At 40.2% G+C, this 15,684-nt stretch overlaps 1 protein-coding gene across 1 annotated transcript in view; it reads left to right on the top strand.

Annotated features, from left to right (window-relative positions):
- Positions 1-15,684, top strand: part of MGMT (O-6-methylguanine-DNA methyltransferase) — a 122,627-nt gene that overhangs the window by 16,372 nt on the left and 90,571 nt on the right. The window contains exon 3 of the mRNA XM_071749686.1: positions 1,460-1,599. Within this exon, the coding sequence (XP_071605787.1) occupies positions 1,460-1,599 (140 nt within the window). The remainder of the gene's footprint in view (positions 1-1,459; positions 1,600-15,684) is intronic.

Here is a 15,684-nt window from a genome sequence, read left to right on the forward strand (position 1 = left end):
CTCAAGGTTTTCATCTATACAGCTTAGTTCAACTTGGTGTGAACTCCCAGGTTTATTTATAGTTTTGTTGCTCACTGCATCCTGTGTTTTGTTGTAATGAAAAAGCTGTCCTCTTACCACTAAATTGTTATATGCATGAAGTACATGGTGTGAGGTTCAGTGCATCTATTTTGAGGCTGTCAACCAAATAAACATGAAGAATGTACACTGGTTGTCCACATATGTAGACTTTGATGCTGCTTTTTTACTAAGGCTTCTGCAGTGAGGTGCTGCTGCTGCTGCAAAAGCTCACCCAGGTCCTCTGCTAAAAATAAAAAAGTTCACCCAAGTTTTCTCCTTGAGGAAGGAGAAGGAATTGAGGAAAAACCTGGCTGAAAAGGAGAATTTCACTGTAGCACCAGCAAACATGTGATTATCTATCAGAAAGCTGATTTTGCCAGCAGTCAGGCTGTATAAATGAGTAGGAAGGTGCAGGTCTTCAAGCCTGGGACACTGCAGAGCTGGATTGTGGAAGTGCTGCCTGAAATTGAGGTTTCAGTTTCCTTTTGCTCTAGTGGGCAGAATTTTTTTTTTTTCTTCCCTCTTCACATGGATTATGTTAGTCACATGTTTGACTTCATTACATAGCACTTAATAATGGGGCTTAAAATCTTTTTTTTTGAAAAAAATATTGCATAGGTGTAAGCAGTGGTCATCTGTAAATGTCCTGTACGTTGTCACAGGTGGGGATGTGACCTGCAGCCCTGGCTTGGTGCCTGGGTGACTGCAGGGGACATACTTGTGGTGTTCTCCTTGGTTTCCTAATGACTGTACCAACCAAACTGTAAATGCTGCTCCAGCATCTCCTGGTTCAGACTGGGTTTTTAAGCCAAGATGAATTTGACAGTGTGTTATTGTTGGTCTTGTATAATGTTGAGAAATGCTTGGCATCTGGTTCAGCTATGTCCTATCAGTAATCATAAAACCAGGCTAGTAACAATGGGAATAAAAAATGCTGCTTTTCCTAAGGAATGATTGATTTTTTTCATATATTTTTCCAGCAGACATCCTCTATTTGTGTCCCAGCAGTTATTTGCATAACACTGCTGCTGTAAAGCAGTGAATATACTTTGTTGTCACAATAATCCTTTTGAAATCAATGTCAAAACGCATTGCATGTTAGCTGAGAAACCAACCATGAAACTGCTATTACTTGACTTTTTTTTCAAAGGTCACTCTTCTGCTAGTTAATATGGGTTCTGAAACTTTGATTTAAATGCTGACTTCTTAGGAATGAACATTTTAAGTCGGAGTCTTGAAAGTAAAAGCCATAGCTGGGGAAATTTGATATACACTGTTTTCTTCCTTTAAAAAAAAAAAAACAAACAAACAACTTTTGAAACCTACTCAAAATATCTTGAGATGAATGTTCCTTGGTGAAAACACATGCATTTAAAGTGGGTTCTGTTTTCCTGCACAGGTGACTTCCAAAGGAGGGGAATCTCAGTGCAAGGAGAAGCGCGTGGTTCTGCTCAGCCCCGTGGGAAAGCTGGAGATATCTGGGTGTGAAATGGGCTTACATGAAATAAAACTTCCAAAAATGAGCCTGCTGCCAAGTGGGTGAGTTCATGTCCTATTGATCTTATGTTTGTGGATGTGGTAGAGGGAAGAGATTGCCTGGAGGAGCCAAGACATGACTATGAGTGCTTGTTTTTATGAGCCGTGCTGGGCACACGGTGCTTGCTGCATCAGTAATGGTGGCAGAGAAATGTTAGGAAATAAAGGCATTTTTAACACAGGTTTGGAAAGTGCATCCCAACCCCTGATTTTGGCCGTGTGAATCTGTCACTGAGGACTAAGACCTCCTTGCATACTTTGTAAATTTTGTAAATTTTGTAGATCTTTCCTAAGAAGTCTCATCCTTTGTTACTTGCTCATTCCTGCACAAGTGAAAGATGCTGCCACAGGCAGTGGGTTGTTCCCCCTCTGGAGGTGGCATTGCTGCAAGGCAGGGTTTTTCCCCCTTTGGAAGGACCATGTGCTCATGTGTAATGTGAGCAGGCTGGCTGGTTGAAGGAGGATCTCGAGGTTGTGTTCTTCAGGCAGACATCAGAGAGAGCCTTTCCTGGGTTCTTCATTTTTTATCTGGTCTTCATTTCATTTTTCTCACTGGTGAGTTCATTTCCTGGCCTCCCAGAAGTGTTGAGGCTTTAGTGGCATCTTGGTACCACTTAAATCATGCCATCTGATAAGTTATATGCAAAAATTGTTATATTAATGATTGAATAGTACTCAAGGGTGATTCAGAAGTTAATGGTAAGCAGAATATTCTTACAATTACTTCAAAAATTTGCATCTGGAAAAGAGGTGAAAGGTGAGACTTGCTTTTGTCTTTACTGATTACAAAGTTCTAGACATTTTAAAGCCATCTGTAAATGGCTGCTGAAGTATAACATGGAATCTCTTCTACTCATAGCTAGTGAAGAGCTGTTTAATCAAGACTTGTTATTTTCAACAGAATAAAATAAAACCCAAACAGCACCCCGTGCCTCTCCTAACTGGCTAATAAACACTGTGGTAAAAACATTGGGTAGAAAAACCCCAAACCATGAGAAACGTAAAAATTGATTTTAATGGAGCCCTGTCAGAGTGAACCATAATGAGCAGAAGCCCTGTAATAAATATTGGTATTCTGCTCTGCTGTGCTTGGGACTTCTTATGTAGAATTGCATGTAACAATCAATATGGATTTTTAGGGGGTTTTAACAACAAAAATAAGTAAACCTTTGAAATATATAAATACTTAAGACTCGCAATCAGTCAGACAAGCCTGGTAGTTGTAGAAAAGTCTGATAAGTGTGCCTGGTTAATGGCATAATCGGTTTGTGGAGATCTTGCTCTATTTTACAGCTTGTAAAATGCTGTGCAATTAATCACCTGAGATTACAGCCTATTCTGTGATGGCTCTCCTTAAAACTTAAGAGCACAGGCTATAATGTAGTATAAAAGGAGAAGCAACAAAGTAAAATTCAGTTTTCAGTATGCTTGAAAGAAATTGATCTATTAATGAGATGAAACTAATTGTAATAACCTGAGGTTATTCTGCCCCTTGTGAAGCTGCAGACTTTAAAAGTGGAGGCATGGCACAGGGTAATGGTTTCTGTTTGGGGAAGAGGAGGTTTTATTCACACTTGTTAGATACTTGTGTACATATGCATAAAATGATTTCCTACATACCATAATTGTATACTTTGACTTGCAGCTGAACATTATGGTGAAAGTTTTAATTTATTGCATGCTAACTAAAATGGTTTCTGCTGGTCATCTGCCCCTCTGTAGACCCAGGGAACTGGGGGTATTTGAGTGCAAACTGCAGTTTGAGACACCTCAGAAGTTGTTGGTGTTTCACATACCTTTTATGAGAAGTGAGATTGGGCAGCCTGACTTGTTTTAGGATTCCTTGATTGGTCAAAATGTGCATTTTCCTAGTTGTGTAGGGATACCCCAGGCTTCCCTTTATATTTTCAAAAGAAGGATTTTTTTGGAAGCAGTGTGATCCTATCTGCTCTCTGTTTCTTGCAGGTTATTTGCAATTTTCTTTACACTGTTTCTTTTCCCTGCATCTGACTGGGAGATCAGGGGAGGAGGAACAAGGAGCCAGTTTGGCCATTCTTGTATTATTAATCTGCCTAAACCTTTTAGGGGTGAATCTTCAGCTCAAGAAGTTTGCCAGGGTTTGAGTCAATCTCTCTCTGCCAGTTTAACTTTATCAGGAACTCTGCAGAATCTCAGTTTAAACAGGTTTCCAGCCATTACAGATGCAAAGAAAATCTCAAGTGTGTGCAAACACAGCGGATGCAGCTGAGTCTGATAAGAGCCTAGAACAATAACTTGGAGAGGTGTGAACCCCTCTGTTCATCTCTGAGGTGTTTAATCATAGCCAGTGATGATGGTTTAAATGTCAACTTTGCTAACTGTTTCATTCCTCATACTGTAAAATTTACTGTGAGTGATATCTCACTTTGATGCCACAAGTGGGAGGCATTTGAGATTGTGCCACTCCTCCTATTTTTCCAATAAGCATCAGCCAAGGCTGAGGAACTTAGTGGAGCTCAGGGGCACACTAAAAGCCAACTGAAGGAGGTAGGTATGTGACTGCTCTGCTGCTTTGAATAGACTTCTGTCTCACCATGAGCATCTGATGGGACTTGTGTGAATAGAAGGGTCTTGGCAGTGCAGCCTGGAAGAGGTGCCACTCTTCCCTGCTCCGTTCTTCCTTAACATTATTGTGTGACAGCAGAGACTTCATAATTAAAATGGTGCAGGATAAAACATAAAGGACACAAAGTACACGTTTGGAGTAAAGAAGTTAATGGCTTTAGGATAATTTTAAGTGCAGAGCTGGGGAGAGGGAAAAGATGACCCAGAGACCTGCTGGAGGCTGAAGCTGTTGGTACTCCAGGTTGTTTCTTGACGAAAGATGTGGTGGAAAGTACCTGGTGGAACCAAGGCACTGGGTTCTGCTCCTGCACAGCCTGATGTTTTTGCTGTTGAAGAGGAGCAGCTGTATTTACAACCATTATTCTTCTCTAAGTAAAGCTGTACTGCTAATTATTTCAAAGACCAAGACCCCTGTCCCTGTGGAGTTGTCCTGTGGCACGTGTGCAGTTTATAGTCCTTACGAGTAGTAATGTAAAAAAAAAAAAATAAACACCTCTGCAGTTTTGGAAAACTATTACTACTTTTTGGTTGGTTTTCCTAACTGGTACTGCAGCATTGTTTGTTCTCTGTTAAGGTCATAGTCCTCCCAGAGGGAAGATGTCAGAACCCCCTCTGTGGACTTTCCAGAGCTCTTGTACAGACTGTAAGCAGCCACTTATGATCACAGGATGTCTTACAGGGCCCTTTTATGTAGCTCAGTGTATTTAATTACTGTCTACAGTGACTGGAAAATGGTTCATTAGGTGGCTTTTTTGTGGGTGTTAAGATCAGGAGATGAGGTTTGAGGTACAGTCTGCATTACATGAGTGCCCTGAGTCCTGCTCCTCATGTTCCCTGCTCCTGTAGGACCTTCCCCAAAGCATCCCAGTGCTGCTTTGGCTCAGGGATTCCAGCTCTTTCTGGAGTGATGCTTGCTCAGCACCTGGGGCAAAACCCATACAGGATTTTGGACATTTATTTCCCCTGAAAATGTGGTCAGGCTGTGGGAGTGAGGGGGGGCTCTGTGCTGCTTCTGCTTCAGCCCTTCCCAGTTGGGATTTATTAATTGATGGGTAAAGGGAAAGCATTTTGTGGGTGCTTGTAAAGAGCAGTCCCCAAAGGAGAAGGTCACAGTCTTACACATCTTTGTCTGAGCTTTTCATTTCTAAATGTATGTTAACTTGTGGCACTGAGTGTTTGCAAGTCTCAGTGAGTTTTCTGCCAATGATCTAGAAAACTGCATGCAGATTCCTTGATGGGAAGATGATGGTGGTTACTTCAAATTATTTCAAAATTCCAGGAAGGTGGTGTATCTTTTTTTAAGGAAAAAAAAAGAAATATTACCTTCTCTGGTAGTAGTGTCTACAAATATCCAGGCATCAATCTTTATTTCAGCAGATTCAATGGATGTGGCAGGAAGAGTTATTATATAGCATAGTCCTTCTTTTATTAAAAATAAACTGGGCTAGGTTTTTTCATAGTTTCTTGTGGTGGTGCTACACACTGCTTATGCTGCATGAAGGTAAGAAAATATTGGAAATAGTGTTTCAAAAAACTAAAAAAGCCCCCTCTTTTCTCAAAACCTCTAAAACCATGTAGAAAGTTTAGACTTTGTCAAAGCCTTGCATGTAGCACAGCTCAAATACGAAGTTCCAGATGTTTTTAGGAAGGGTTTGAAGGATGAGTTTTACTGTCAGGTGTGGATGGTGAACTTTGCTTTGCATGATTGCCAAAACCCATATTCCTCTGTTCCTTAAACTGAACTGAATCTCAGGAAACTCCACTGTAATCAATACTCTCCTTTATATAGTATTTATGCTATGTTATTTTTCCTGACAGCACTGCTGCCTGTGTATTCAGCTGTCAAAGGGGGTGGTACAAAATTCAGGGGTGTTTTCTGCAGTCTTCAGTTGTGTTTGTGTCCATAAATCTGACTAGAGAAACCTTTGAGGAGTCTATGTAAAATAAAAATAAAAAATTAAACCTGCCCCTATATTTCTATTGTGCAACTATTTATGGTAATAACTTGATGGTTTAAAAGCTTTAATGTTATAATTAATGCCAGTTCAAAATGCTGGAAGACTTAGAGTGCAGAACAGCAAAGAGCTTTGCCTGGTGTGTGTTTGCCAACCTTGCTGCTTGGTCAAGGCTTCTGAAGCAGGAAATGTTCCAGCAACCCAGAGAGAGCCTTTTCCAGTGATGATATTTTAAAATGGCAAAAATAACAACAAAGTGTATTAGATAATATAACTTCTGCAGACACCCACTTGAAAATACCACAAATATGATGGGTTTATTTCTAGTGCAGAAGATGTAGAGCTGTAATAGCAATGAAAAATAATTTTGCTGAGAAGTGTGAGAATTTGTCTGGGCAGAATAATCTCTTCTAGAAATTTCTAAGTAAAATAAATCTTTTCCTGACACCCTGCCCTATACTGTGCCACAGACAGGATGCCTGGTGGATCTTTTAACTCTTCCGTGATTCAGGCCATGAGTGGAACCTTTCCACTTGTGCTGACAGAGGTAGATTAATACAGTGGAGCATTTTTCCATAGCAAATCCCTGCTGTAAAGATGGAAAAAGGGCTGCAGGATGACATGGATTATGTTTCTGTTATCTATCAGACTTACTGGGTATTCTTCAATATTGCATCTGCTTGCAGCAGTCTTCAATATTGCATCATATCTGCTGGTTTCTTCTCAGGCTTTTCTAGTCCTCCAAAAAAAGTCTAGAAATGTGTGTAGATAATGCCCAGGATAATTTAAAGCCCCAGAGCTGTTCTGAAGTTAGACAGAGGGGTAGAAGTACAGGTGCCCATCTTGAACCCTTCTTGCAGTTCTCCAGAAGGGAGAGACTGAACTACAAAACCTGTTAGTGCTGCCCTGTGCAGTGTTTGAGAGGTGCCAGGATTTTTGGGGGGGCTTTTCCCAGCTGGAGGTGGCAGCTGCTGGTCACTGCTTGCTGCTTTGGGTTCCTGCATTTGCAGGAAAACTCTCAAAGGTCCCATGGTACCCATGCTAGTGCTAATCACAGCTGTTCTTCAAATGCCTCCCTTAATTCCCTCTTTAAAGAGAATTTAAGGCTTGGTAGGACAAAGCCCAGAAATGACCCTGGGGTGCAGGTGGCTGTGTCCCTAAGTCCCATGGCTCACCTTGGCACTGAAATGGCAAATGAGCTTCACAACCAGAGGAGAAAGTGTTAAATTGGGAAACCTTATCCTGTAACTGTAAATGCCATTTTTCTTTCTTCACAAATGTAACCTTTTAACATTTATTTTTAGCTTTTACATTAATATATGTAAAAATATTAAAAGCTCTTGTATATTACATTAAAAACTTATGTCAGCTGCCCTGCTTTTTCCTATTTATTAAAACTTTTCAAGCAGTGAAAACATTTTACTTGTTAATGAGGGGAAGAAGGAAAATTAATGACACAGAGCTTGGATCTTCCAAGATGTCTCCTTTTAACCATGCAAAACCAGCTCTTTTTCCCACACTATGTAGTTTAATTTCTGTGTTAGGGTTCAGTAAGCAAATGCAAATAGATTTAATGATTTGCATCAGTAGATCACTTCTCAGTTTAATATCCTCTGATATTTTGGTCAAGGACTTTTTCTTTGGAAGGCTAGTGCTGTTTTGTGGAGTAAAAATATTAATAATGGTGGCATTGTTATGTTCGAGTTGAGCAAGGGAAATGTAAAACTTATTCAAAAGCAGCTTCTCCTATTATCTCCTCACTAAGATCATGCAGTGGAAAAAGTTATCCAGGAAAAGACACTTAGGAAATAATTGTGAATTGCTGATCGCATTAAACATTTAATACTGGTTTCCATATTGCATCTTGTAAAACTCTGATGAAAAATGAGAATAATCCTGGTCAGTGGTGCAAAGTTCCTGGCCCCAGGATGGAGCAGCGGGTGCTGGTGCCCCATCAGCTGAAGGTTGCACTGGGGAACTCCTGGGTCTCCCAGACCTTGGGCCTCAAGCTTCTGGTTTTATCATTTGCTGTCAGGATCTCTGTCTGCAGAGCTGTTCCTAAGAACCCTGTGTCTTCCTGATGGGTAAATCTATGTCTAATTTATTTAGAGGTCCATTAGGAAAAGTCTAGACTTGTGTAGAATTGAGTTTAAGTCATTGTTCTGTGGGCACTGCTGCAGGTGCATGTGGCACCCCCGCTGGTGTGGAATGCACACAGGTATCTCACCTGGGAGATGCTGGGAAGGCATTGCCAAGCTTGGGGCAGCTTGTCTCCCGGGACAAGGCTTTGCATCTTGGATTCACTGTAACAGGTTAGCTGCAGAGGTGGTCACCACTCTCTGCTCCTGCTGGAAAGCTCTCTGGAGCTGGAAAGAAAACATCCAAAACCCCTCATTGCTGCTTCATTCACTGAACTGCTACTAGACAGCTAGGTGTGGTTCTTGTCACCTGTGAAGAAGCAAGTGACTGGACTGGCTGCCTCCCTGGAACTTTGGATTCCACAGGTTTGATTTTTGTCACAGAGTCTGGACAACGAGTTCATTTTTTCCAGTTGATTTGTTATGTGCACTGCAAAGGTGCAGCACAGGGGCTGTGGTTTAGGTGCTGCAGAACCTGTTCCACAAGGGCAGCTTCCCCACTGTGACACCTGAATGGTTCCCAAGTCCTTTTCAAACAGATAAAAGCAAGCTGCTTATTTCCATCTTGCCCCAAGCCACCTCTGCCACTAAAGTCACTCTCCTTGAAGCTCTGTACAAGTCCCCTTTACCCAGACAGCTGCTTTTGTAGCCCTCCGTGCCTCAGTAGGAAATGTCTCAATATTCCTAAAAGTTTAAGGGGTTCTGTCACAGCTTTCCCTGGCAGAGTGGCTGTTGGATTGCTGGGTGGATCAGTGGGTGCCAAGCACAAAGCTTGCAGCTCCCTGGGAACACGTCTGGCCGCTGCAGTTATTGATGTACAAACTGTTGTGGCAGCACACCAAGTTTTCTGTAGCTGCTGCATTAATCTAGAGCTCCTGTGGTACATGGTGCTACAGTAGACTAATACATAAACTACAACTGTGCTGAGCAAAATACATTTAGAAAAGCTCTTGTGATGGATAACTGCACTTAGCAGCCTGGTGAGTAGATGCCTGGACGTAAGGGAGAAGCAGGATGGAGAATATTTCCAGCCTTATTTTTTAAACTCTTCAGGTTCAATGATCTGCCTTGGGAGGAGTTGTTGAAAGTTTAAACACTGTATGAAACTTGGCCATAAATATAAATCAGGTTAGATTAAGGCAATTTGAAATGTAATACCTCAATAATTTGGAAATAGTCATTCTTCACAGCTCATGAATGTTCTTCACTTCTGAAAATAGTTTGTTCTAATTTTACATGCTGACACGAACACCTGAAGAATACAGAAAATGTCTTCTGTTTATACCTCTGAAACTGAGGAGTCCAGACTGACCCCAGGTCTGGGTGACCCCCTCTCCCTGGCACAGGGCACCTCAGACTCTCTGGACTCTCCAGCTCTGCTTGAATTCCTTGAGTCAGATTTCTTTGCTTTCTAACAACGATGGTACCAGGGAAGAGTAACCAAGGGGGACTTGGTCTTGTGGGGGTTTTGTTGCTTGCTTTGGAAGGCTTTTTGCACCTGAGCATCTTAGGAAGCTTTTCTTTTGCAGCTCTGCTCAGGTTCGTGTCTGATCCTGATCCCTGTTGGACTCTGCTCCAGTGTTGGTTGCAATTCCTGCTGGCCACGGTTGGGATCACCTCTCAGCTCCGGTGGGTCAGGAATTTTCTGTGTGCTGGGTGATACCGCCTGCGACCCTGAGGTTGTCCAAATGATCCTCATTTATGCAGATATCCTCTGGGTTTCAAGATTTATGCTTCAGTGTGAAACAGAGGATATCCTCAGGGTTGTGATAGCCTCTCGTGCTTCCTGGCTGTTCTGGGAAATATGCTTTTAAATTCTTTTTCATAGAACTTATAGCAATAACAAAAGGATGCAGGAACAAAAAAACCATTCGTGATGTAAATGATTTCCAGTGCATGCAGGTAACTTGAAAGCAAACAAAGAATGTTTTGTCTGAAGCAGTGATAAGTCACAGTTAAAAAGATTCCAAATTGCCAGAAAACAATCCCCAGGTATAATGAAGCTGAAGGAAAACAAAGTAGCTTGAGTATACATTTTTGGTAACACTTTCTGCTTGCTGATAGTGCTGTGACCACATCCCAAGGATCACATCCCTATGATGTGGATTTAGAATCTTGAATTCTTTTATAAGCTACAAAATTGCATGTAGAAAACAGCTCTATCAAAGCTGCTGCTTTTAGTCTTTTTAGTCCGGTTTGCTAGGACTGAAAACTTTGGTTCTGTGTGTTTCTTGGGTATTTTTGTAACTTGTACGTGAGTGGCAGTGAAGGGCTGCTTCAGGTTGGCTCTGGCATTTCTGAACTCTATCAGATAGCTCACTGTCACTGATTCCAAAAGCTTGCTGCATCTTAATTTTTTGTTTTATGGAAATCTCAGAACTATCAGAATGAGCATATATTTACAATTTATTGAATAGGAGTGTTGCTGAAATAGTAAAATAATACTAGCAATTGTGACACATCTGTGTACCACTTTTTTTGCTTTGTGTCAATTCACACTGTAACTTTGTCTTCACTCAATACTTTTCTTCCAGGTCTATCACTTTGCTATAAAAAATCCAGAGTAATTGGGGTAATTTATGGCCAAGGTAACTCTAACTCACACAACTTAACTACAGGCTCTGTCAGGGTAGCACTTGCAGGATTGGAAGGTCTGGGTTTTTGTTGGTCTCCAGAAGACATATGTGTACATTAATTGGGAAATATCTTTTTATTCATCCAGCACTTAAATTGGGAATCTTCTCCATCTCGAGTGAACTTCTCAACTGATAAGGAATTGAGTTTTTACAACAATATTTTTCTAAATACTGTTCTGTCACTTAAAAAAAAGCTTTCATGCTAGCATGACTGCCTTGTTTACTGAATAGCTACAGATCCCGGAATTAAATTTCAGCCTACAGAGGGGATCAGAACTAAGAACCTGCTTCAGTGGACCTTTTCAGTAATTCTGTTTGTTACTGTGCAGTGGGGAAGCTGCACTGGTTGGCTGGTATTGCAAAAAAAGTGTTGGAGTGGAGCTCCCCAGTAGCTCTCACCTGGATTTTGCTGAAGAACTTTCTGAGAGCCCAGGGAAGAGTTGGAGAGTGAGGCTTAGAACCAGGCTGGACCAAGCATCCATCTTTTGAAGACTCTTTCAGATTCTTTTTAAATCAATCTTTTAAAATCAGTTTATCCTTCAATAGTAAATGTTGTGCATTTATTTTTTCATCTGTGTAAGCAGATGCTGGAAAGATGACAGTGGTCTTCCCTTGGCAATTCTGGTTGAAACCCCCTTTCAAAGTTATGCTGGGACTCAGTGTTTCAATATGTTTTTCAGAAATCATTCTTTTCTCATGCAAGTTCTGAATAGTCAGCAGTTACAAAGCTGTAAAATTTTTCATGGTTTCTTGGAAGGAAAAACCTTGCCCCAGTGCAGTAGTGTTTCTAGGTGCTGAAAGAGCCAGAAAATACCATTTACTTTTGTTGTAGAAGTAAAATGCATTCCAGAGAAGGTTTTTTTGTGTGTGTGGGTTTTGTTTTTCTGGCTGTGCTTACTGGTGCAATGCATCCTGGAGAAAGGGTCAGGAAGGCTGTGCCAAAAGTGGAGTGTGGTCAGTTTATGAAGTTGCCTTACAGGAACTGTTCTGCTGGGGAGCTGGGCATTTCCATGTGTCTCAGGTTATGGGAAAGTTAAGTTACAACCCAGCTGACCTTCTGAAAAATACTGAGTTTGAAGGAAAGGTTGAAATCTATTCCAGTGGCCTCTGGCTTTGTTCTAGAAAGGCTCATTGAGGGTGAAATCCTCCTGGCCTCTTTGATTTGCAAGGGCTGCAGCAGTGCCCTGGCCATTCTGTTTGCAAGATCCAGTATTTAGCCATAATGCAGCTGCCTTCTCCCATAATGAATGTGACTGGACTCCACATGAATGGGAATGAATGCATAGAGGAAAATTAAGCTGCAGTTTGCTTATGTTATTGCACGTTTTCCAACACAATTGCTGGCAGTTGTGTGATGTCTTAAGTGTTTGACATCAGATACGGTGCTGCCAGAGCGTGTGTGTTGATCTTTGTGTGCCAATAAAAAGTTTCACATCTTTATGATAAAATATCTTCCAGGATGGAAAGCCTTCTGGAGCTTGATAGCTTCTGGGTATACTCATATTAATGTGTAAAACTGAGGAAAAAGAGTTAATGCCAGCGTTTTTATAAGGCATAAAAATATAGGCAGTTACATTACTGAATATCCTTGTTGAGGATTTAATCTCTTTTTTTTAATGTTGCTCTCCAGTAACTAAACACAACCCAACAGATTTTGAGCTGCTTCTCAGTTTCTTTCTGCCATGTATTGTTTTCTTCATCTTGGAAGCTTCAAACAGTGCAGCAGGACACACAATCCCTCCCTGTACAGTAGGCATTAACTATTTTGCAAGGATATCTGAACTTTGAAAGTCTTTCTCCAGATGTACACCTTTGCACTTGAAAAGAGGGTTGAATATTGACCTAATTTGTCTTTTAAAAGGACACAGGGTTTTACTAGAATACTTATGCTATTGAACTAGACAAATGCAGGTACTATTCCTTGGGTAGTTGGTGCAGAAGGTTGATGTGCTCTAAGATTTACTGTGCATCACCTTAGCCATCATTCCCATAAGTATTAATTTTAACTCCACTAATAAGAAACTGAACAAAAGTGGAATTATGAGTTCAGTAGTATTCTATGAAAGGTCAGTTGTTAAAAAGGCAGAGGCTGACATTCTGTGAAAAAGGTGCCTTCATTAATCATCCTGATAGGATAGCATAGGATATTCTTGACCAATACCCGCGAGCCGCGCTGTGTAATGCGTGGGGAAGGGGTGCTTAATTCTTTGTATAAAAACAAGGATTAAGTGAATGAATGTGGAATGACCAGTTTTAGTACTGTAATGTTTCTCTTTCTTGATACAAATACAGAAAAATGAACGGGGACATTTTTTATAAGACGTGCTGTCATGATTTTAAGTTAATTTTATAGAAGCGTACATCGTTATGGGAGTAATACTTAAAAACCCAGTTTATAAGAATATAAATGCAATTACACCAAACAGCAATATTAATGTAATATATAAAGTATTTATGATCTCTTAGAAGTGTTCTCTGATTATATTGTTTAAATGTGCAGCTTTGTTTCACAACGATTCATCTCGGTAAATCTTGAACGATTGCGCCTGTATGAACCTAACACTTTTAATTGCAATGTATAATGTTTTCCCATGTAAAACTATTATATGGAATTGTTTGTGGTGTTTTTTCCTTGCCCGCCATAGTGATGGCAATTTTAAAGTTAATACAAATTATATAAATTATTAAATACAGGCCTAGTGGAACATTAATCAGTAGAACATCTTTATTGTGACTGTTCCTGACAGATTATGTTCACCATGATGCCCATTAATGCACTGTATTGTAAGAGCCCATGTCCATTACAGAATCCCCTTTGTTACTGGTGTCAGGTCTAATTCAGGGCAGCAAATCTCAGGCCAAGTTGAATATGCTTTTGATATTTGGTGGAAAAATACTATTTTTAAAGTGAAGGCTCTCACCTGTTTAATTCTTTCAAAGTTATTAGCCCGTGTGGCATCTCGTGTAAAATGCAAAGTCTGCAATAGTCTTTTTCCCTTTAATGTCATAATTTTGCATAATGGCTGTTTGTGCTACATTGACTAGGTCCATGGATTGCTTAACATAAGTGATTACATTTTTCTACGATTATAAACTCCCTCCATTAGAAGTACTGTACAAAAACTTGTAAATGATTTGTTGTTTAAGCTTTCTACTTCATTAACTACAATATACACTTTACAAGAGTCATTGTCTAAGAGTTAGTAATATTTGTAATGAGCTGTATAATATGGGCCCTTTTACTAAATTTAAAAACAGATGGTATCTGTTAACAACAGTTTATCATGCAAATTGATCCCTAGCAAAAAATTCTTTCAGTGGTTATGTTGCTGTAGGCCAAATCATGATGTCTTGGTTTTTTTGATGTAATAGCAAAAGGAAATAATTGTTGGTTTATACAGTTGACAGATGGAAACCAATCGTGGTCAAAACTCCCCGAGAAGTCCTAATTCTAACCTTTTTCTCTATATTGGAAGATTTGGGTTTTCCTTTGTGCCTTTAGCACACACTTTAATGTTTAGTTTCCAAATGTATCATTTTTGCACATCCTGGATGCAACAGTCTTGTGATTTTATTTGTTTAAGTTATGAAGCATCTGTGAGTGAGAATTTCCCTTCTGTGAGGACTTGCAGATACTGATTTGAACAAGTGAAAAGATCAGAGTATATAATATACACGTTCTTCTGCAAACTTTGAAAAAAGGAGAATTGGATCATTAAATCAAGAGTCTTGAAATTATCCTATTGAAAGAATCCTTCTGCACAGTGTATTTGTTGTTAATCCTTCATGGTGAAGACTTTGAAGTAGAGTCCCTTCTTGTAATACCAGTTTTTTCCTTAGACTCTGCCAAATTAATATTTTCTTTTTAATTTGAGGCATTGTAGAGTTTTCTGACTTTTTGAAGAAAAATTTTGTATTCCAGTGTGCTGGAATTAATACCAAAAATAGGCAAAATGTGATCACTTGTCCCCAGTTTCCTGTGGTTTTTCTGTGCTGTTGATGAGCAGAGGCTCTCTGGAAGATCCCTGTGTGCTTTGCTGCCCTCAAATGCTTGCCAGTCCCAGCCAGGACCATTCCCATATGGACTGGAGCATGGTTTTCACTGTTTTCTGCACATGGCTTCAGAACTTTGTGTTGTTTTTTGTTTGGTTTTTTTTTCCAATAGAATAAGCAATCTCTTCTAGGGATATTGCAGTGGAAGAGCAGGTTTCTGTTCTGATTAACATTCAGAAAGAGCTTTCTTATTTCTCTGTCAACAAGATATTCATGCTACCTTTTTCCAAACAGTGGTAACACCAAATTGCACTTGAGCTAATTTTGATTATAGTGGAATCTCATGTGAATAACTACCCAGTTTTCCTTTACCAAGCAGCAAGTTGGGCACTTGCCATTAAATAGTACAAAAAATCTTGTTCCCAGCAAGTTCTGTGCTCTCAGCTTCCGATATAAAAGATGTTTTATTGAAAGCTGTTGGTACACATGTGGTAAAATTAACACCTGCTGAAGGATAGCTTTTTAATAAGCTGGGTAGAGTGCAGTGTCCTGCTTCTAGCTGGGCAGCCTGATCTGTGCTATTTTAAATCTCAGCCTGTGAAAGGAACAAAGGCCACAGTACTCGTGGTTCTTGTAAATTCATTTATCTTGCTGTTGGAGCTCTGAACTGCAGTGTTGCTCTCCAGTGTTGTGAGCCTAATGATAAGAATGATTTCCCCTCATCCCCCCAAAAAGACTTTTTTTGCTTCCCAGTCTGTTCTC

This window comes from Heliangelus exortis, chromosome 7 (genome assembly GCF_036169615.1).
Source record: "Heliangelus exortis chromosome 7, bHelExo1.hap1, whole genome shotgun sequence".
In the NCBI taxonomy this organism is placed as follows: domain Eukaryota; kingdom Metazoa; phylum Chordata; class Aves; order Apodiformes; family Trochilidae; genus Heliangelus; species Heliangelus exortis.